A 20468-nucleotide genomic window follows, 5' to 3' on the forward strand; every position below is an offset into this window, starting at 1 on the left:
CATGCTGCATGGTACAACTGCATGCTGACTAGGTAAGGTAAATGCAGAAATTGCAGGGATAAAGTGTAATGGTTCTTATACTTTTACTGTGCTTTATTTCTGCAGTCACTCTTCCATTTGACTAGCAAAAAGTGAACATGTAAGAATTGGAAATTTAATTGCACCTGTGTGGCTATAAGCCATATAATGACATGTTTTAAACTGCTATTTAGAAGAATTTAACTGGCGCTTTAAGATTCTGAACCTGTACCTTTTAATTAATCTGATCATCTCCGTGATATGGCAAAGCATCCCTTGAGTATGCCTGGATCAATATTTCACCATGTCAACAAAGATGCTGCTATAATTCTCTAAGAAGTGACGTAGATAGACAGGGATCAGCAGTGAGCGAGGCCGCGCGCGTATTGTCTACCCCCCTCCCTCCCTGTTGTCAAGGTGCAGCCTGATTGGCTCAGGCCTGGAAAAGATTGCTCGGGGATTCAGAATGTACAGGCCGCAGAAGCAGTACCATTGGAAAATAACGCAAAACTAATTGGGACATATTCAGTAGAATAGGAGGATTGTCAACACGGCGAAGGGAATCAAGGACCAGGTAAAACTGTGTGAATTGATGCCAGATGTTATCAAAACTTTAGTCGTGGGCCCACACGGCCTGTTTGGGCCTTGCCAAGCCATGTCGGAAAGCAAAACAAAGCTCGGGGAAGGGCCTTAGCTGCCTAGCTAGCTAGCTAACGCTATTTGTGATAGCCAGTCGAGTGTTTAGATACAAGTTCATCGCATACAGAACTAACGGGGTTTTGTGCGATTAAACTGAGTTTTCATGGCAGGTTTTAATGTGACTTTAAAGTAAGCGGTTGTCCGTCTTGTTGGCTAGTGCCTCCAATGCTAACTAGCATTAACTTAAAATGGCGGAATTCAAGATGTCGGTTGCGGTTGCAGCAGATTCCGCTCTGCAGCAACATCTAGCTACCGTAAACTAGGCGCTAGGTAGGCACGTTCTCTTTTTTGTACGTTCGTGGTGTCCTAGTTTGGTGTTTGCTTTTGCGAAGGCTGGTAGTCAACAGGTGAAGTAAATAAAAAAACCAAACAACATCTAGTTTTGCATAAACCTAATGAAACGGAGTGGTTCACGCAGTAGCAGTACATGTTTCCGTGATTGCACGCGCTAGCACGCGTTGGCCATGATTTCTGCTGGCTGCTGTGCTGCAAAGGGCTATGGGTAGACATCGGCATAGTCAGAGGGGGGTGGTGGATTAAACATTAAAATGACAATCGGTGTAACAGTAACAAACCCTGTAACCAGCTATTTGACACTGGACGTTTGGCAGTTGGCAGTCTGTTTTTAAACGAGGTGATAATGTGCACGCTTCTTCTGGCGATGGGGAAATGACCTGTGTTTATCAGAGGCGGAAACATTACGTCACTTTGGAAATTCCCCTCAGAACGTTAAAACAAGTTTGGAGACGGTTGTTGTGTAGATTACATGGGCATTTACACATATCAAACACAGCTTAGCCTAGACCAACCAGCGAGGGTATATTGACTTTTAATGGATATATCGTGTTGGCGTGTTGCAGTGATTACTATTTTGCACAGTAATGTCCATTTTACAGTGCAAGATGCTGTGACTGGGTCATTATTACTGACCCATTTTCTTTCTCAGGTGTTTTCCTCCCAAATGACACAAGCACTGCTCAGCTTTTTTGATGCTTTTACAAGAATTAAACAAATAGACATCAAATGTGAAGGTATGTTTATAAAATTTGTAATAATGATTCCTTTCAATGTGGGTATAATTTTTCAGAAAGTTATACAGTGACAAACACATTACACTTGTTTGTATGTTTTATGTTTTTGGTTTTTTTTTTGCTCGCTGTTTCTTCTTTTTTGCCTTGGTAAATATAGCGTTCTGAAAAACAACAGATAATGGATCAAGGTGGAGGGGTGTTAGAGCTTCACACGCAGGATTTGAAAATGCCCCATGCAATGATAATGCAAGACTTTGGTAAGCGAAAATCATAGAAAATGTTAGTATTCTGCGACATAGGGTGTGTGAATGTGTAAAAAAGCGATATTTGTAAAGCGTCCTTGAGAAAGGCGCTACATATATATATATAAATATATAAATAAAGATATATAAAATATTTATCATTATTAACAAATGATAAGCAGCAGGGTACAAACAGGCAACACAAGCTTCTATTTTGGGTTCTTATTAAGATTATAATCTTGATATGTCCATCATCATTGAAAACAATCAATTTTAAGCAATCAATCTGATGATTATAGCACTAACTTTAATGTGCATCCCTAATACTGTGTGTATATTATTTTGCAGTGGTTTGTTTTGATATTAAGGCTTTGTGATCACTGCAGTTGCAGGCATGGGGGGCATGGCCCACATAGATGGTGAGCACATTGTGGTGTCAGTCCCTGAAGCTGTACTGGTGTCTGATGTGGTGACTGATGAGGGGGTCCTGCTGGAGCATGGCCTGGAGGCTGAGGTTGTCGAGGGTCCTGACATAGGCCATGAAGACGTCATCGCTGCTGAGGGCGTGATCATGTCTGAATCCATTCTGGGTGCCGAGGTGGCCATTGAGGAGGCTTTGGACACTGATCACCATGTCCTGGCTGCCGATCTGATTGAAGAGACTGTGCCCGACCAGGTGTTTGTGGCTGACCTCATGTCTACGCATGAGGATAGCCCTCTGGACCACGAACTTGTGTCTGAGGAGGTGATGGTCACCGACACGGAGACTGTCGTTCAGGAGCATGAGACCATGTCATCCAGCGTCACTCTTAAGGCTGATGATGATGAGGATGGCAAAAGTACCTCAGAAGACTACCTCATGATCTCATGTTAGTGCACAGTAACCTACCACAGGGTTGCCTGACCCTTCTTTTGGACACTCCCTTTGCGATCTTGGTCCAGGTCAAATCTAATATACATTGTTCAAACAATACAATTCTCATAAAGACTTTGATTCATTTGTTAGATTGGCACTAAATTTAGGAACTTGAACATCGCCAAGAACAAAGGTTTAAAGATCAGTACAAGGCACAGTGCCAGATGCACCAGATAATAATCTGACCTTACTTATTCTTCTTTCTCTCCCTGACTTTTAGTGGATGATGTGGGGGAGAAGTTGGATATTGGTGATACGCCATTAAAGATTAGCACGGAGGTCAGCCAGGACGATGATGGATCCAAGGAGGATGAGTTTGGATCTGAGGTCATCAAAGTGTACATCTTTAAGGCCGAAGGGGATGAAGATGTGGAAATAGGTGACATTTTACAAATTCCTGGGCAATCTGAAGGCACATTAGTGTTTCAGAGAAGCTTTTGTCGCCATTTATAGTTCTGTCACAAAACAAAACAAATGTCATATTACATTTTGTGCACCAAGTGATTGTATATAGCAATACAGAAATGTATTACCCTAGAGATTATTTTCCTCATCTTTCTTTTATTGCTGATATGGTTAAAAAACACCTCCCTGGCTTTGCTTAGGTTTTGTATTGCCCAATCTCAAAATATGCCAAAAAGACAAAAACCTTTTGTGAAGCCCTGATAAAGCTTGAAACCTTTTTTCTTATTTTGGTGTAGGTGGGACAGAGGTGGTTGCAGATAGCGATTTCCCCAATGGGCATGCAGTGCTGGAGCCAGCGAGCACTGGCCGGCTGCCCAGGGAGAAGATGGTCTACATGGCAGTGAAGGACAGCAGCCAAGGCGACGTTGACATGAGTGAGTTCTTTGGAAGATCAGGGGGATGGAACTATGGAACCATATGGTGCTAGCCAGTAATAGCAAGGCATTATTGTACACTGGCAGATGTCTGGGTTTCTGCACTGTATGGAATATTCTCCATGCTGTAGTTTGAGGATTCTTGTATACCCCTTCAGTGCTGGAGAGTTTCATCTACCCTAGCAACATGCCTGAACTCTTGTATAACTTAGAGGTATATAAATAGTGGATATTTGTAGATATACTTTATTGATAGTGACAGCTCTATAGTCATATTAAATTACATAATATCTTGAGAAATGAAAGAGAATTGAAAAGCAATACAGTGCTGTAAAATTGAAAAATTCCATTTCCTTAGTATGTTAACCTGTGTATGAAAAGTTTATGCATTCTGGGCATAGATGTTTCGGAGATGACTGACCAGGTGTACATGGAGGTGATTGTTGGGGAGGACGAAGCTCCTGCCATCCAGGAAACACAGCTGGATGACTCGCCATCTGACAAGACCTTTGTTCCTGTGGCATGGGCAGCTGCTTATGGTTTGTAATTTAGCCTTTGTTCCATGCAATCTTTTGAACCTTAACCCAGTCATAGTTATTTTTTTATTCAGTCCCATAGATACACCTTAATGATTTGCAAGTAAATGTGTTCTCTTTTCATCTGTGTAAATATTACATTTGAACAGATGTTTGATTGCAGGTGAAAATGTGATGTGTCACTGCAGGTAACAATCTGGAGTCTCGTTTAGAAACTAAGAATGGTGCTGCCACACCCTACCTGCAAATCAGCGACAGCATTAGCACAAGTCGAGTTCTTAAACAAAAGATAAAGAAGAAGAAGAAGGGAGAGACGCGGCAGTGCCAGACTGGTATGACGGGGTTTCAGCAAACAAGCAGTAGAAACAGGGTTTTTGCCAAGACATGACGTTAGGGCAAAAGTAAGCAGTAGTAAGCCTAAAGTCCTAAACTTCTGATTTCTAAACCATATTAAGCAGGTTAACAGTACCTTTGTATTAATCTTCATACATCTTCATAACCCACAGTCAGATCGAGTATAATTACCACAAGGAGGCAGTTGGGAAGAAAAGAAAATGTAAATACTTTGTTAATTATTTGGTTTGTTAATGTTGACTAGTTAAATTGTTAGTTAAGGGAACTTTACATTAAAGTGTTACTCCTTTTTTAATAATTTAATAATTTATTTGAATATCGTCTCCATTTCAGCTGTAATTATCGGCCCTGATGGCCAGCCACTGACCGTCTACCCATGTCACATATGTGGCAAGAAGTTCAAGTCACGAGGGTTCCTGAAGCGCCACATGAAGAACCACCCGGACCACATGTTCAAAAAAAAATACCAGTGCACAGACTGCGACTTCACCACCAACAAGAAGGCCAGCTTCCATAACCACCTGGAGGGCCACAAGCTCCTGGTGAAGAGCGAGAGGGTGCCCGAGTACACGGAATATACGCGGCACTACCGTGAGGCCAGCCCGCTCAGTCCCAACAAGCTCATCCTCCGTGACAAGGAGCCCAAGCTGCACAGGTGCAAGTACTGCGAGTACGAGACAGCTGAGCAGGGCCTGCTCAACCGCCACCTGCTGGCCGTGCATAGCAAGACATTCGCACATGTGTGCGTGGAGTGTGCAAAAGGCTTCCGGCACCCGTCCGAGCTGCGCAAGCACATGCGGACGCACACGGGCGAGAAACCGTACCGCTGCCAGCACTGCGAGTTCCGCTGCGCTGACCAGTCTAACCTAAAGACTCATGTCAAGAGCAAGCACGGTGCCGAGCTGCCGTTCAAGTGCGGCCACTGCCCACAGGCGTTTTCCGACGACAAGGAGCTGCAAAGGCACATGGAGATCTTCCAGGGCCACAAGACGCACCAGTGCCCACACTGTGAGCACAAGAGCACCAACTCGAGCGACCTGAAGCGCCATGTCATCTCTGTGCACACCAAGGACTTCCCGCATAAGTGTGATGTATGCGAGAAGGGCTTCCACCGGCCGTCAGAGCTGAAGAAACATGCGGAGACGCACAAGGGCAACAAGGTGCACCAGTGTAGGCACTGCGACTTTAAAATCTCGGACCCTTTCACATTGAGCAGGCACATCCTGTCCGTGCACACCAAGGACCTGCCGTTCAAGTGCAAACGCTGCAAGCGTGGCTTCCGGCAACAAGGCGAACTCAAGAAACACATGAAGACGCACAGCGGGCGCAAGGTCTACCAGTGCCAGTACTGCGAGTACAACACTGCAGACGCATCGGGCTTCAAGCGCCATGTCATCTCCATCCACACTAAGGACTATCCGCACAGGTGTGACTACTGCAAGAAGGGCTTCCGGCGACCCTCCGAAAAGAACCAGCACATAATGCGGCATCACAAAGAGACACTCATGTAACATGTCACCCCACAGCTCTTCTCCCAATCCCTAAAACTAGAGCCCAAATTACACTGAGGAAAAAAAGGGAAGGGAATGCTACAGATTAGCTAAGTAATTAATGACACAATTATAACTGTTATCCACCTTTTGCCCTGCAGGTTTGTGTTTTTTGTGTTTTTTGGGCTGCTTTTTTTTTTTTTTTTTTTTTTTTTTTTTTTGTTTGTTTGTTTGTTTTTTTTAGCTTTTCAAATAACCTTTCAAGGCCACTTGCCATGTTCCTGAAGCAGACTGGGCTGTAAATGTGTGAAACTAGGCAGTAACAGTCACTGTTGTCATTTTATCATTGTCCACAAATTTACTGCAAGAAAACCACTGATTGGGTAGTATCTCAAATGTCTATATTTTTGAATCTTCTTTGCTGAAATGGTGCAAGTAAAACAATGTCCTTAATGTTAATTGGGTAAGTGATGCTTGAAGTGCTGTCATTTAAAAGAAAGCACAGTATGACATTTTACAAGGATCCCTGTGATCACTTTGGTGTGGGCTGCAATGTACTCCATCAGCCAGTGTTTTACCAGCTAGCAGTGTGCCTGCCCCCCCCCCCCTTTTTTTTTAATTTTTTTTTTAGCAATCTCAGTCATCATGTTGAGTTTCACTAGGTCATCTGTGGTATCTGAATTCTCTACTTTTGCATGTTTACATATGTATTATGCAGCATGCATATGTAAACATGTATATGTGCAAATAGTTAACAACATGCTCACTCTGAGTAGTCTTTCAATGGCAACCAGTAATATTTTTTTTCCTGATGAATTTTATGATGGGCTCTTAATCTTGGTCAAAAATTGAAGTCACTGTAGTTGGAATAAATATTTTAGCTGTTACCTTTGTGAATGCCACTACTTAATGTGTACGTATAATCACATGCAACACATGTAATTGGCAAAGGTGCATATATTGCCAACTATTTTGGATTTTGACTTGGTCATGCCTTATCTGTATTGTATTTTTTTCTTGCACTGAATTCAGTAAATCAAAAGTGATTATTATTTTTTTTAACAGGTCTCAATTGTGCAGTTAAGTTACATTTAATGACAAGTGAAACTCTTATTCAAAGTGCATCAGTTCTTTTTTTGTTCCAAATCCAATTTTCTGTACTGGGTAAACGTACCTAATCATGGCAGACTTTACCAACTGAACTAACCTAGGTCCATTATGTCAGTAACTGCTTTCATTTTGATTTTAGCTTTGAGCACTGTAGAAATACCAACAAATCTCCACCTGAAATACTATGTGCTGCAAAAGTAACTTGGTTCTTGGTTCGTCTTGGTTCATACCAAGATGTCATACCTGATATTAGCCCAACTGTCATGATTCTGTTAGTGTGACAAGCTAAAATTACAGGGATGATACAGGTATATTCTGCAATTTTTCCTTGTCATATATGAACAATTTATTACAGGCAAATTTAACAGCAGCACTACCAATATCAGTCAAAAACTGGGCACCACATGAACTGCATGGTTTGCTGTTTTTTCTAAGTTGACACCTAATATTCAGATAAAGCCCTTCTTGAGTAGGGTAAAGAATATTTGACCAGTGGAAACAATGTTATGCATAGCATGGCATTGGAGGTCCACAGTGTGCCTAAAGAGTGTGTGCTCTCATTTTGCCACGGTGCATGCTGTTTGTAACACCTTTTAATTAAAGCAACTAATTAATTTAACTAAATAAAACAGTTGGACATGTCAGTGCATGTATAGAATAGCATTAGTGGACTTGCGTATCCATGCAGGATGTCTTGGTGTAATTATAGACCAGTGGCTCTAAATCCCAGGCCAGAGAATCCCAGTTTTTCTGGGAGTAACAGAATTTGTTTATGAAGGCCTTGATTATTTAATTGTAATGATGTCTGATTACTTAAAGAATTGAGCTAGGTGTGATCTGGGATTTAGAACTTTTGTTTTGCATGAAAGAGCTGGACTCTGATTCATTTTTTTTCCTGCATTATTCATAGCATAATGGTATGAAGGAACCACTGGACCGTTTCTCTAGTAGGGTAACCCACATTTGTTAAAATTACTGCTTAGTTTGAAATGTTCATTAAGAAAGTTCTGTTGCACATTATTGTTTGTTTTTTTTTTTTGGTTTTTATTTTTTTTTATTTATTTATTTTTATTGTTCATGTGAGGATCACAACTCACTACCCTCGGGGATCTCTACCATCCTGATCTGTTTTTTAAGGATGAAACTTGTCGCAATATCATCATCTTGCTTCTCCTATATTTTCATAATTCCTTACAGAACAAAATATTATTCAGCAATGTTTTATAAATGCACACTGCTGAACAGTCGACAGTGTAGTTTACGGTAATATATTTGGAGTGTTATTTCCGAAAATTGCTTTCTGAGCTAGTCATTTGAATACCCCTTCAGCTTGAGATTGCTACAGTACATTTATTACAGAGTCAGTGGCAAAGATTACAGTTGATAATTCACATGTCATTGCGCCACCAGATACAGAGACACTTGCCACAAAAATTCAGGGCACGTCTCATGAGAGGGCAGCATTTTTCCTGCGTACCGATACCCATTTTATCTGTGAACTCAAAGCAAACTTCTAATTTTCATTATTTCCATTTTTAAAAATAACTATATATGTTAACACCATTAGAGAAAAAAAATCTTGTCATATTAAATGAAACCGTATAAACATTTAAAACTGAACAAACATTTAAATTAATGTCAATAATTTAGATATTGGTGGCAAAACTTGGCTGAAAAAATTTAAACTTTAGTATTCTTTATTGCTTTTAAACATGACCTTACACACAGACATAAGACCATAGTGAGCACAAATGCTTTTGACAAAAACTCAAAAAGTTAAGATGGCTACATATACATAAAAAGAAAGTTCATGAAACACGGGGACAAAACACATTTGGCAATGCAGCCAAACCATAAAAAATGTCAAAAATATTTTGAACTATGAGGAAATGTAGTTATGTATTTTATAAAAATAAACATGTCCCAGGTTGGATTTTTATAATATATTCTGTAAAATATAGATACTATTTAACTATAATACATGACTATTATAAATGATAATTTACAGTCATGTTATATTTCCCTTTCTTTACAAAACAGTGAAGGATTTGGACAAATCTTCACAATGCTAGTACTGAATATTCTCAAAATGGTTTTAAGCATCACAAATGTCTCATATCCTTTACAATGTTTTTACAGTTTAAATAGAGAAGAGTACACTTTAATTTGAATTCTCACTTCAGAACATTGATTCTGTGTTCCCTTTGACAATACCCATGTCCAATAACAGTCATTCAGCAAATTGTGTACTCAACAGCATTTGTTTCATATAAATTCCAGATAAAAGAATAGGGGGTTAAATATGCAAGGCAACAGAACAAAAGTAGCTTTCATAATAAACCATGACTAAAGATTCATTATGATGGTTCTTAATGAGGTCATTTAAATCAGAAATTAGAAGAGAAGACAGAAGTTTTCAGACAGAAAACAGCTGTGGATTTTATTAAAATACATATAAAACTACTCTGTGGGATTCTTTAATATTCTCTGGAGTGCACAATGGATGACATCACAAGAAATTTAAAAAATAGAAGAGTAAATATGGGGAAAGCTGAAACATCTTTGAACATTAATCTTTATATTTATGTCTTTATATATTAAAAAGGCAGAACCTTTTGGCCACCATTACATCTGTACGTGTATAGAAACAGTTTAATCTTTTAGACATAATTTTAATGCAAGCATGAAGTGTGAAATGAAAGATGAAATTCAGGGGTTTTATCACATTTTTCCAAGCTAAAATATTTCTGCCAGGAACACTGGTGTGGTGCTATATTAGTATGGTGCATTTGATGTGACAGAGTGAAAGTACACAACTTTGTGCGTGCTTATGAGAGAAGTGTTTTGTATTTTGAGTGAGGCCGAGTTGATTTAATTCACGATGGGTAATACTGAAAGGAATTCATATTAGCGAGTTTGGAAGTCTGCTACATTGTCTGCTCCGAGCAGGTGTTCCATTTCGCCACCTTGTGAGCTGGCCCTAGTTGGTCTATGAACATCCTTTTCAATCATGGCAATTTGGACTTTTGTGGTGATACAAATCGAAATATTGACTGTGATATTGCAACAAGGGAATACTCAAGTTCATGTCACAACAATCAAAATTGTACAAACAAGCACATCACCAAATAACCATCGCTTTCGCTACCTATTTCACAGAATCTTATACTTAACATTTCCTCTGAAAAATTTAATCCAGGGCACATATTTCAGATTATGTATTATTATTTAGGAATATTTATTACAGATTTTATTTTATTTTTTACATATTGTAAAATTACTCCAGATTTATTCTTTAAATATAGGTATCATTAAACATGTTCAAAAACTTGAGTCTTTAACAAGGACAACAACCTGTATGAAAAAGTTTTAAGTATGTAGCCCTGTTGGTCATCCATAGAGCAGGGGGCAGAGGATGGTTCTATTGTTCTTCCTCCTGGGCTCAAACAAGTGGAAGGTGGATAGAGGTCCTCAGCAAAGAGAGAGAGCAACATAGTGCTGGCAAACCTCTGTAAACATGTAATGGCGCTAGTTTGGCAGATAGTGAATCATGGAAAGATCGGTTAATATGTAAACAAAACAATTGACCAGGAGTGTTGTATAACATTACTCATGCCAAGTATGACATCCCCTTGTGCAAAAAGGGTGCGTTACTTGCTGGGCAAGGTTTTAATGGGCCTAGTAAGGGAGCCCAGATTGGTGGAGGTGGATAGTTGTGGACTTGCGCTCTTTGTGGGCAAGCTGCTGGAGTGTCCCATTGCCTCTTCAGCAGCCCGAAGAAGCAGAGTGTAGTTCACTGCAACCTCTTCTACCTTTCGCAAGAGCTGTAGCTTTTGGTTCTCAGATCGTACGCCACGCACCAACCGAATGAATGTCTGAGTTAGGCTGCACAACACTTGGAAACTGGCTGTGACAGCACTTAACATTCGTGAAGGACTTTTCTCAACACTTGCCACCCGGCGGCATGATGCTCTAAACTCTTTGAAGCGGACTGCAAGCTCTTGCTTGTACTCTGCCAGCTTTGCTGGAGGCATGCGAGGTTCGCTCTCATTCTGGGGACTGTTGGCACACTGTCGTAAAATAGAGAGCAGCTCATTAGCATCAAGTTGTGCATTTAAAAAGCCATCAGGTAGGCTGAAAGTTTTTCCCTGCAGGGAATGCACTCGTGCCAAACTACTTTCCAAATTTCCACAGGCCCGTAGGTCAATCTCCTGAGTTTGTGGTTCCTCCTCCTCTTCGTCTTCTTCTTCTCCACTGCAATCCTCAGCATCAAGTACCTGCAATGTCTTGCTGACTACAGGCATAGCTCTTGAATCCAGCTGCATTCCAGGCAAGACCTGAAGAGGAATGGAATATGACAGTTCATCTTTTTCACTGCTCTCATCAGCAGCCTCGCACTTACGGTAGCAGAAACAAAAGGAGCAACATTTTTCCCTGTCCTCACTGTCTTCGCTTGGCAAGCCAAGTAGAACCTCAGTGCCATCTCGACCCTCACGAAGAATTTCTTCACCTTGGATAAAGAATACTCCCTTCTTTTTGACATCTCCACCTTGAGTATGAATGGGTTCCACTGGAGTTGGAAGTCTCAGTCCTGTAGCCCTAACTCTTTCCATTTCCTTTTCCAAGCTTTTTGTTTTGGTAGGTTTGACCTCAGCATAAAGGGGTGTGCTGTCATTGTTATCAATCTCTCCTATACTATACCGCCTTTGTAGCTTCTTGTACTGTGGTGCTCCAGTGCATTCTGAGCGGGACGTACACATGGGTAAACAGGACGTGGGTGTGTCTTTGGGCTCCCTTGATTCCAAGCTTGTGGAGCGGATTCGTGTGGTCTTGATCTCTAAAGACTGGGGCCGCCTAGGCCCCTCTTGAGCATGTGGTGATTTGGGCTTTACAGGGGGAGTTTTGGAGATGGTCCTCTCTCTTCCTCTGTTTTCCACTGCAGAACCTACTGGAGTATCAGGGAGACGCATTCCCCTGCACAACCTTTTGCAATCACAGCTACGTCGCTGCTCTCGTGAGATCCCAGGGACTTTCTGCACTGGACTTGTACGCAGCTGGCAAGCACATGGAGTACCCGAGGGGACAGGAGATGAGCCCTGGGGCAAGAACTCTCCTTGTGATGTTTTGGGCTTTAGAAGCTCCTCCAGGAACTCAAGTTCATATTGCCTCACCTTCTGAAGCTGTGCTCGGCGTTCATCTGTCTCCCGCCGCAGTCGGGCAGGGAATGTGGCAGAGAGCAGATTTCTGATACTTGAAAATGGAGCGCTACGCTGAGACTTGACTTTGCTGTTTGCCTGCTTCTTATACTCTGCCCCAGGTATAGTTGCACCCTTTTCTCCACAGCTCAAAACATGAGTTGTGTCTACTAGAACAGGCACATTTTTAGTGTTGTTCTGTGGTTCAGCAGAGACTTTACTCTTCAAGCTCTCTGACTTGACCTCAAGTAAATCTTTCCTTTCCATTTTCACTGGCATGACTGGGGAATACTTTGCTGTGGGAAGGGCTTTAGGTTTAGGTACATTTTTATCAGGTGTCCTTGCTGCACCGTCTTTGTTGCTGGCTAACTGAAGTCCTTTGGCACGAAGACGCTCATCATCAGTTGGAGAGCATGAGTGAAACACTACTACTTTTTGTGCCTGTGGGTCTTTCAGTCGCAGTTGTGGTCCAGACTCTGCTCGAACTGGACATGTGCAGAACAAGTCATCAGCTGGCAGTAGGCCCTTTGAACTTGAAGGCTTATTGGTCTCACTCGAGGCAGTCTCGGCATCTTGGCATATGTTTGTTGCAGAAATCTTGGCAGAAGCAGTTCTGTCCACAGGCAAGAGAATAGGTAAGGCTTTGTCGGTAGTTTCTGGGGTTGAGTGCCCAGAACTTTTCTCTTTTCCTTTTTCAGAGGTGCCAGGGGTCAATTTACCATCTTTAGATGAAGGTGACTTCTCCTCTTTGCTGACTTCAGAAGTGCTCTCTTGGTCAAGAACTTTGGATTCCTCATTTGCCTGAGGAACAAGCTCTGCAGTGCACTCTTTGGTGGGTTCTGATTTGGCTTTTTCTGCATCCAGTTCAGTCTTTATTACATGTTGGGTCTTACTTTGCTCCTTGGGAGTTCCAGAGGGTGTAGTCCCTTTCAGGGGCATAGTTTTACTGAGAATCACAGGTTTCGATGGGCAACTAGCACGGATTTGACTCATGGAAAAAGCTCCTCCTCCAATTGCCTGCGTTGTGCAGCCAGGGATTGTCAAAGGGAAATCACGATGGCTGAAGATTCGCTCCTTGTTTATGTGATGAGCAAATAGGTAGGCTTGGTTCTGATGCTGCTTCATGGCAGACACCATCTCTGAGACATCAGTTAGCTCTGATGAGTTGGTCTCATGTCCAGAATCGAGGGATGACTCTGGAGTAATTGCAGCCAGTACAATCAACCCTGTGAAAGATAGAAAACAAAATACAATCAGGTTCATAATGGTAAGACCTTAAACAAATTAAAAGCAGGTCAGCGTTATGTATGGCCTCACTAGAACCTCTCCAGTTATAGTCCAACAACAAGGCCTTTAGTTTTGCAATTGCCCTTACTAAAAAGCCTAATTTCTGTTTGCCAAACTTTCCTTAAGAAAACTCAAAGCTAATCCTGAGGTATCTATTATCATTTTTAAGAACACTTGAAAATTAAAATGAAAGCTCCCATTTATTCTCCCATAGAGCAGGTGTAAACTGCAAACCTGTCAAAGCTGCTTAAGATTGCAGCCCATGAGCAAAGAGTTCCAAACTAGATACAATTTTTTGAAGTTATTAGAAGACATGCTTTGTTAGCATAATGAGCCAATATCATAAGGCACAACTGTGAGCAAGTGTCAGTGTGGCACTCATGCCTTATCTGCAGTTGTCCACTGCTTGTATTAATTTCATAATTTAGAGTTTGCATACTTTTTGAATGTACACAGCAGCAACTTAATGGACATTGAGCACTTTTTAAGAAGTACTTGGTGTTTCCACCTGCTGTTTGTGGAGTCTGTGGATGATGATGGGGGTAATCCTCAGAGGCAGCAAGTGCCTCCAGTGCCTGCAGAGTGGACACTAATGCATCATCAAGCTCTTGAGCATGATCTCGCACTGTCCTAGTGGCCACATTATCAATCAGGGTCACGGGCACATCCTCTTGACTGACTGCCACAGGTGCTAAAGTTGTGCTGGCAGCAGCTGCAGCAGTGGCAGCAGCTTTATGGCTCTTTTTAGCATCATCCTCATCAGAGCTGTTATCTCGAAAGCCTGGGGGTGGTGCCGCTATAGCAGGAGGGGGAGGTTGCAGTTTTCCCCCTCCTTCATCCACTTCCTCATCCTCTTCACTCCCAGGAGGGGGGAGGGCTGTGAGATCAACAGCTCCTCCATCACGGGAAAAGCAGGCATTTGTGCAATGCAGAGCAAGCTTCCCCGAAGCTCCCTTTTCTGACATCACACCTCCAGCTTTAAGTTTTGCCTTGCAGGAGTCGCAAAAGAATCTCCCTGTGCGCTTTGCATTTTCCAGTGTTTTAGCCCTACTTCTGAAGTTTGAGCTATCATGAGCTGGGCTTTCTGGGTCAGCTTCCGACTCGGTGATCTTTAGGGTGGGATCAGACTTGGTGCGTGAGCGGTTCTGTGACTGAGAGATGAGATTCTCATTAATATCCAACTTCTCTGCCTGCATCTGGAGCTCCTGCAGCTTCTGCTGCTCTTTCAAATGGATGTGACACAGCCCAAGGTGTTGTGACGGTGGCACAGCTGACGGCTTCTGAGATGCCTCTCTGGATGTCCCCTCTCTCTCCTCTCGCCGACTGCTACTCGATGTAGAGGGCCCAGAGCGTGAATGAGGGTGGGAGCTTCTGAAATCTGAAGGACAGAATCATCAGAAGGATTGAATGGACAAGAGTCTTATGGCAGATGTAAGTGAGTCCAGATGGCAAAAGCAGGGGCTGTGGGAGATCTCAGAGATGGAGGCTGAATAAAAGTCTTGGGATGTCATGAGATGTTGTGGTCATCCTCGTTTGCAAGACCACAGCAGATGGTAACAGCATCCAATGTATGGTTGAATATTATGGTTTTAATGTTCTTAGTTCACATAGAAATGAACAAATCCAGAATGTTCAGTTGGAAACAAACGGAAAATGGAAACATCCATGGATTAATTCGAGATGAAGATGGCAGGATCAAGAACAGCAGGAAGAAATGAATGATTCCAACGACTAATGCAAGTCCCAGAGAACATTAAGAGCTTGATGCCAAGCAACGGTGATTTATTTGATTTAGTGACCATAAACATCAATTAGTATTGCATTTTGAGCATTTAGTTTCCCTTTATATATATATATATATATATATATATATATATATATATATATATATATATATATATATATATATATCTCCCACTGCCAATTTGTCCACACAGAGGTGCTAAATTATTCTTTTTAAATTTTGTTCCACAATTAAAATGTATTTTCAGCTGTGACATTCAGTTACCTTATCATAGAAGAAATAATACAGCAAACAATGTGGGTAAACACAATATGGGTAATCAACCACCTTGCATTTTTCAGTAAAAACCAAGGAGGTGACTACTCACATACCTGCCTTGATCATTTGAGACTGACCAGGTGTCCTGTAGTAGATGGTCCTTTTGGGATCCACAAAGAGCTTGTAATAGCCAGAAATCAAACAGGCAAAGTTTGATGCGTCCGGCCACTCCATCAACAAAACCAGGGGCTAAACAAATAGTGGACAAATACAGCATAAATTCTAAGCACTAAATCCTGTCAAAATTACATTCAACTTTAGTCCTGTTACTGTTCATTTTCTCAGTATCATACCTTAGCTTCAAGAATGACCACCTCCACACGGGCTACTCCCTGATGTTCCCGGAACAGCTGGACCTTTGTTACACGGCTGAACTCAGCCAGGACAGTTGTGAGATTATTTTTTAGGTCAATTACATGACTGATTCCATGTCTAGGACCCACTAACAATGTAGTGGCTGTGTGTTTTTCATCCTTGGAAAGAGAGAAAATGTCATTTGTCGTTTGATTTAACTACAGCTTCTCACTTTTACACTTTTAAAGAGTTCATTCTTATTCATTTAAAACAACAATACCAGTCCCACTGTGTGAAACAACAAGCCTCCAAATGGTGGAAGGTCATTCAGCACACGTATATACTGTAACTTTCCTTGAAGAGGAGGCACCTGCAAAAGAGATAAGGAAGGGCATTGTTTAGCCAGCAGGGGGCATTGTGTTTCTACCATGATTTTTTTAACCAAAGCAAGTAGAAACGAAAGCCATTCTCCATTGGACAGTCCTGCAAGAAGACGGTGCCATGCACCATATGTGCTTTGGGATAGTCAAAATGACAAGATTATCCTTCAATATCAAGGGGCCAATAGGTCACACTGAATAGAGTAGTTTTTACAGCATAATTTAATCAGTGAATATAGATAGCTACATGAAAGGATTTTGTTATCCAGTAATTTTTTGAGTTTCTTCTCAGGTGCATTTGGAGGTTTTACACAAAATTGGTTGTTGTTCACATTATTGCTTGCTGCATGGATTTATCACTAAGTGCACACAGAATCTGCTATAAAGGAATGCATAAACTTAATATTTATCATTTAAACATTTGTGTGATTATATAATGAATATATAGTACCATACCTTATACATTATTCCAAACCACTCAGAGTTTACTGAGAAGATTTATGAATCTTAAAATCAAATCATAAAATCAAAATAAAACTTAAAACTCTTACAATAAATCTGCAGCTTCTAGCTCTTGAAATGTGTGTCGTATAATGCTGCAAATTCTCATATGCTTGATAACTATCACTGTAAAGCTTGCTCTCTGTGCAGGGCATCCTGGCTTTGACAAGACTAATGCCATATTTTAACTGAATTTACAAGCATTGTAGACATTTTGACATGCATCAAGATTTTCAAGATGGGATGCATCAAGAATGCATCCTATTTTCACATTAGGCCTGCACCTTGTTGCCAGCAGGTGGAGGGTGCTGATATGTTTTCAACAGCTGTGAAAGGGTCTTGCAGACATTTTTCTCCTTGACAGTTGGCAACAAGGTAAGAGGAAGGAAAGGTTCCAGACCCCATTCTTTCCTGGTGACAATAAGACAGGTCAGTAATCTGCTTTTTTGAACATGAAAGGATGTTATTATGAATACTACATTCTTTAATGGTCTATTGTATATTTAATATGTCTAAACTCATTTGAAGGACATATAGGCAGAGTAGAACCATGTATGTTGTTATAAAATATATAGTATAATGCACATTAATTGATGCCTTGTGGTATCTTTCATTCCTTATGAATAGCTTTATGTCCATAGAGAATAACCCTTGGTGGTTAACTTGTAGACCAAACACCAAGACTTACTCCACATGCTTGAGGGAGATCTTCTGACTGGGCCTTGCTATTGACACTGTGATGTAAATGTGAAGGGCTGCCAACTTAAGAGTGACATCAGCCTTCCAGTCCATTCCAAAGCGCTCTTTGATGACATCGTTGCGGCTCTGTTAAATATTATATAGGAGATGTGTAATAAAGACTCAGGTTACCAGTTGCAAACAGAGTATTTATTGCCAGCATCTCTTAAGCAAGGAAGCACTCTAACCTGTATGTAGAGGTACTCAAAGGCAGCAGGGTCTCTCCTCAATAAGTCAGCAGGGTCCTTGGGAAAGAAGCAGATGCGGAATAGACACTTCATCCCCTGGAAGTAGGTTCTGTGCACCACCTGAAGGGAACAAAATAGATTGTCCAGAACATGAAAGCTACTTTAGGAGAAAATATTATTACCTTTGCTTTTTTACTCCAGCATCACAGCAATGATGGATCATATTACAGATATCATTACTGCAATTTAGCTTTATTTAATTTTTATATTAGCTTTATTTAAGCAAGAAAAATCTTTCAGAAATTTAAATATCTTTCACAGGAGTGTCCTGTAAACTGATAAGTAGTTTTTTCAAGGATTCCTCATTTTTCGCTGTTTTATTTTAAATCTTTTAGAGTATAGTGAAGTCAACTGATCACCTATTAATAATTTTATGACTGTATTTTGAAAGCAGGACTGTAAACTAAAATCTGTTGTAATGTCCTCAGAATCCTCAGAATTTTTTTTTTTTTTTTTTTTTTTTTTTTTTTTTTTTTTTTTTGCCGTAAATGCAAAAAAATGCCAAATGAACTGTAGATAGGTGCAGTGTAAGTTCAAAACTCACATGAGAGAGAGGCTGGCTCTCCTGTAGAAGATGCAGTCTCTGGTTCTGATCAAGCCCTCCAGATTCCAGAACCAGAGCAAAATGTTCAATGTAGCGCAGAGAGAGACGGTCTTGGAGCGAGGATATCACATCCTGTTATAAGGACAAGAAGCAAACAACAAAAAAATATTCTGTATTCTTAAGGCATTTTCCTATTTGACATAATCCTTTGTCAAAGGTTTTGCTCATAGCAGTGAATACCCACTTGTCACCTACAAAAAAGGAAAAATGAAACAAAGAACTTGATCAAGCATGGTCTTTTAAGATATTCTAAATTAAATGTAGTGGAAAAGAGGGTGACCAAGGTATGTATGCCAAGTAAAGACATTTGACATTTGCTCTATTGCAACAAATGAAATCAATTTGCCCTGAGCCCCGGAAACAGATATGCAGGGTTTCTTAGTACCTTCTGGCTGAGCCTAAGGAAAAGGTCTTGGAATATTAATGAGGGAACCCTGTGTCATATGTATATGTTGTATCCTCCCTTTTCTGTTCAGTTTTTAACAGAATGACATGATTTGAAAAATGTATTATTGAGGTCTGTGCTACCATTCTATCATGAAGTGCTCCATTATATATGTTATCTGAAGATCATAATCCTAGTGGTGGAACATAGATTATTTAGTGAGGGCCACAGAGACCCATTCAACTCCACTCTCAGTGGTACTGATACAGGCTGGTTTGCTGGAGTGCCCCCTGCTACTCAAGTTGTGATAATCTGTTTTGATAATATTGACCAAAGAGTGACTCAATGGAAATGCCATTGAATACACACAGCTGGGGGTACATTAAAGCAAAATAGAATTTATGCGTAGACAACCCCACATCTGAACATGTTCGTGCATTTTTTCCTAAATCCAGATTATTGGCAATATTGTTTCTTATAGATCCTAATTGCATTTTTCCCCTGTTCCAACTATGGTATGGTATTAATCATCAGATGCACACTGAATGGCCTTGTGGAAGCAAAACACAGAATTAATGCCCCTGCCATAGCACATCCCACACAACTCCTTGCACTCACCCTGACTGTGGTACGGCTGTCAAATGTAAAGGACTTGATTTGGCCGTTCTCCAGGAACACCTTCAGCACATTTGGTATCAGTAGCAACGAGTCGTCTTTAAGCATGGTCTGAGAGAAGGCAAAGAAAAAAAGAAAGAAAAAAAAGAAAGAAATGAGTTAATAGATAGCTACAGTCAGTGACTCCTGGACTGGAAGAGTTATTGAAGAAAGTGCTTTGTATGTCCAGTATGGAAATTAAATAAATTATAAGAGAGAATAAAAAGAGGCATGAGAGCTGTAATTGGATGGAGAAACTAGGAGAGAGAACCAGCCTACATCCAGTCTAAACACAGTTTAAAGGGTGAGGCCTGTTACAGCTCATGAGGCGACTGCCTTAACTGAGACGGTAGTCCAGGTAGATAGCTCTGTTTTAGGAGTCTGTAGAACTGCATTGTGGAAGGCTCAATCTATCCTTTTAATATGCAGCAGTCACAATAAGACAAGTTGAAGAGCTCAAGCAAGAGCTCAGAGTTCTGGCTCAAGATTACCGCTGTTTCCTCTTCTAAAAACAAGAATAATTCAATTCAGTCCTTGTGTCACATATCACTCTTGTTATTGATCGTGGGGTGCTGTTTACAGATAGTGGTTATGCCTTGAGCTTCCTAAATGTTTGGATGCTAAAGTATGCTTGGCAAGGGTTCCTCTTCCTTTCTTTTGGAGAACTTAGGGAGGATCTCATGATGCCAATATCACCCTCAACTAATTTCTTTCCATTCATTAATGTATTCCATACAATTTCATACAATTAATACAGATTCTCTTACAGAATTAATATTAGTAAATGTGTAAGGCTACAAGTTGTATTTTATTTAACCTAAACATTGCAATGCTGAGACTGTACACTCACTACTCAGTTTATTAGAAATATTTTTATATTCAAGG

At 40.8% G+C, this 20468-nt stretch overlaps 2 protein-coding genes across 9 annotated transcripts in view; one reads left to right on the forward strand and one right to left on the reverse strand.

Moving 5' to 3' along the window:
* The first annotated feature begins 435 nt into the window (after window positions 1-435).
* On the forward strand, window positions 436-7187 carry znf711 (zinc finger protein 711). 2 transcript variants are annotated; one of them, XM_027004898.2, is made up of 9 exons: window positions 436-592; window positions 1664-1748; window positions 1906-2005; window positions 2377-2859; window positions 3127-3285; window positions 3608-3745; window positions 4147-4284; window positions 4470-4613; window positions 4969-7187. In XM_027004898.2, exons 3-9 carry the CDS (start codon window positions 1927-1929, stop codon window positions 6144-6146), a joined length of 2319 nt encoding a protein of 772 aa, XP_026860699.1. In that variant the 5' UTR covers window positions 436-592; window positions 1664-1748; window positions 1906-1926; the 3' UTR covers window positions 6147-7187. The 2 variants fall into 2 exon arrangements, with proteins under 2 accessions (XP_026860699.1, XP_026860701.1); XM_027004900.2 differs by having other exon boundaries at window positions 1924-2005.
* frmpd3 (FERM and PDZ domain containing 3) overlaps window positions 6330-20468 on the reverse strand; it is an 86488-nt gene continuing 72349 nt past the window's right edge. For 4 of the 7 annotated variants that reach the window (XM_027004892.2, XM_035532007.1, XM_027004895.2 and 1 more), the window contains 10 exons: window positions 19548-19655; window positions 18485-18616; window positions 17881-18000; window positions 17643-17779; window positions 17239-17365; window positions 16354-16443; window positions 16073-16252; window positions 15833-15968; window positions 14226-15095; window positions 6330-13656 (listed from right to left, as the gene is read on the reverse strand). In XM_027004892.2, coding sequence (XP_026860693.2) covers window positions 10886-13656; window positions 14226-15095; window positions 15833-15968; window positions 16073-16252; window positions 16354-16443; window positions 17239-17365; window positions 17643-17779; window positions 17881-18000; window positions 18485-18616; window positions 19548-19655 — 4671 coding nt within the window. In that variant the 3' untranslated portion in view covers window positions 6330-10885. The remainder of the gene's footprint in view (window positions 13657-14225; window positions 15096-15832; window positions 15969-16072; window positions 16253-16353; window positions 16444-17238; window positions 17366-17642; window positions 17780-17880; window positions 18001-18484; window positions 18617-19547; window positions 19656-20468) is intronic. The other 3 variants (XM_027004893.2, XM_027004897.2, XM_027004896.2) reach the window with 3 other exon arrangements.

The sequence above is a fragment of the Electrophorus electricus genome, chromosome 12 (assembly GCF_013358815.1).
Source record: "Electrophorus electricus isolate fEleEle1 chromosome 12, fEleEle1.pri, whole genome shotgun sequence".
In the NCBI taxonomy this organism is placed as follows: domain Eukaryota; kingdom Metazoa; phylum Chordata; class Actinopteri; order Gymnotiformes; family Gymnotidae; genus Electrophorus; species Electrophorus electricus.

Excerpts from the sequence above, each read along its gene's own strand:
- znf711 (XM_027004898.2), top strand. The coding sequence starts at position 1,927 with ATGGATCAAGGTGGAGGGGTGTTAGAGCTTCACACGCAGGATTTGAAA. Across the intron at positions 2,006-2,376 it reads AATGATAATGCAAGACTTTG|TTGCAGGCATGGGGGGCATG; the intron begins GTAAGCGAAAAT and ends TGATCACTGCAG. Across the intron at positions 4,614-4,968 it reads GACGCGGCAGTGCCAGACTG|CTGTAATTATCGGCCCTGAT; the intron begins GTATGACGGGGT and ends TCTCCATTTCAG.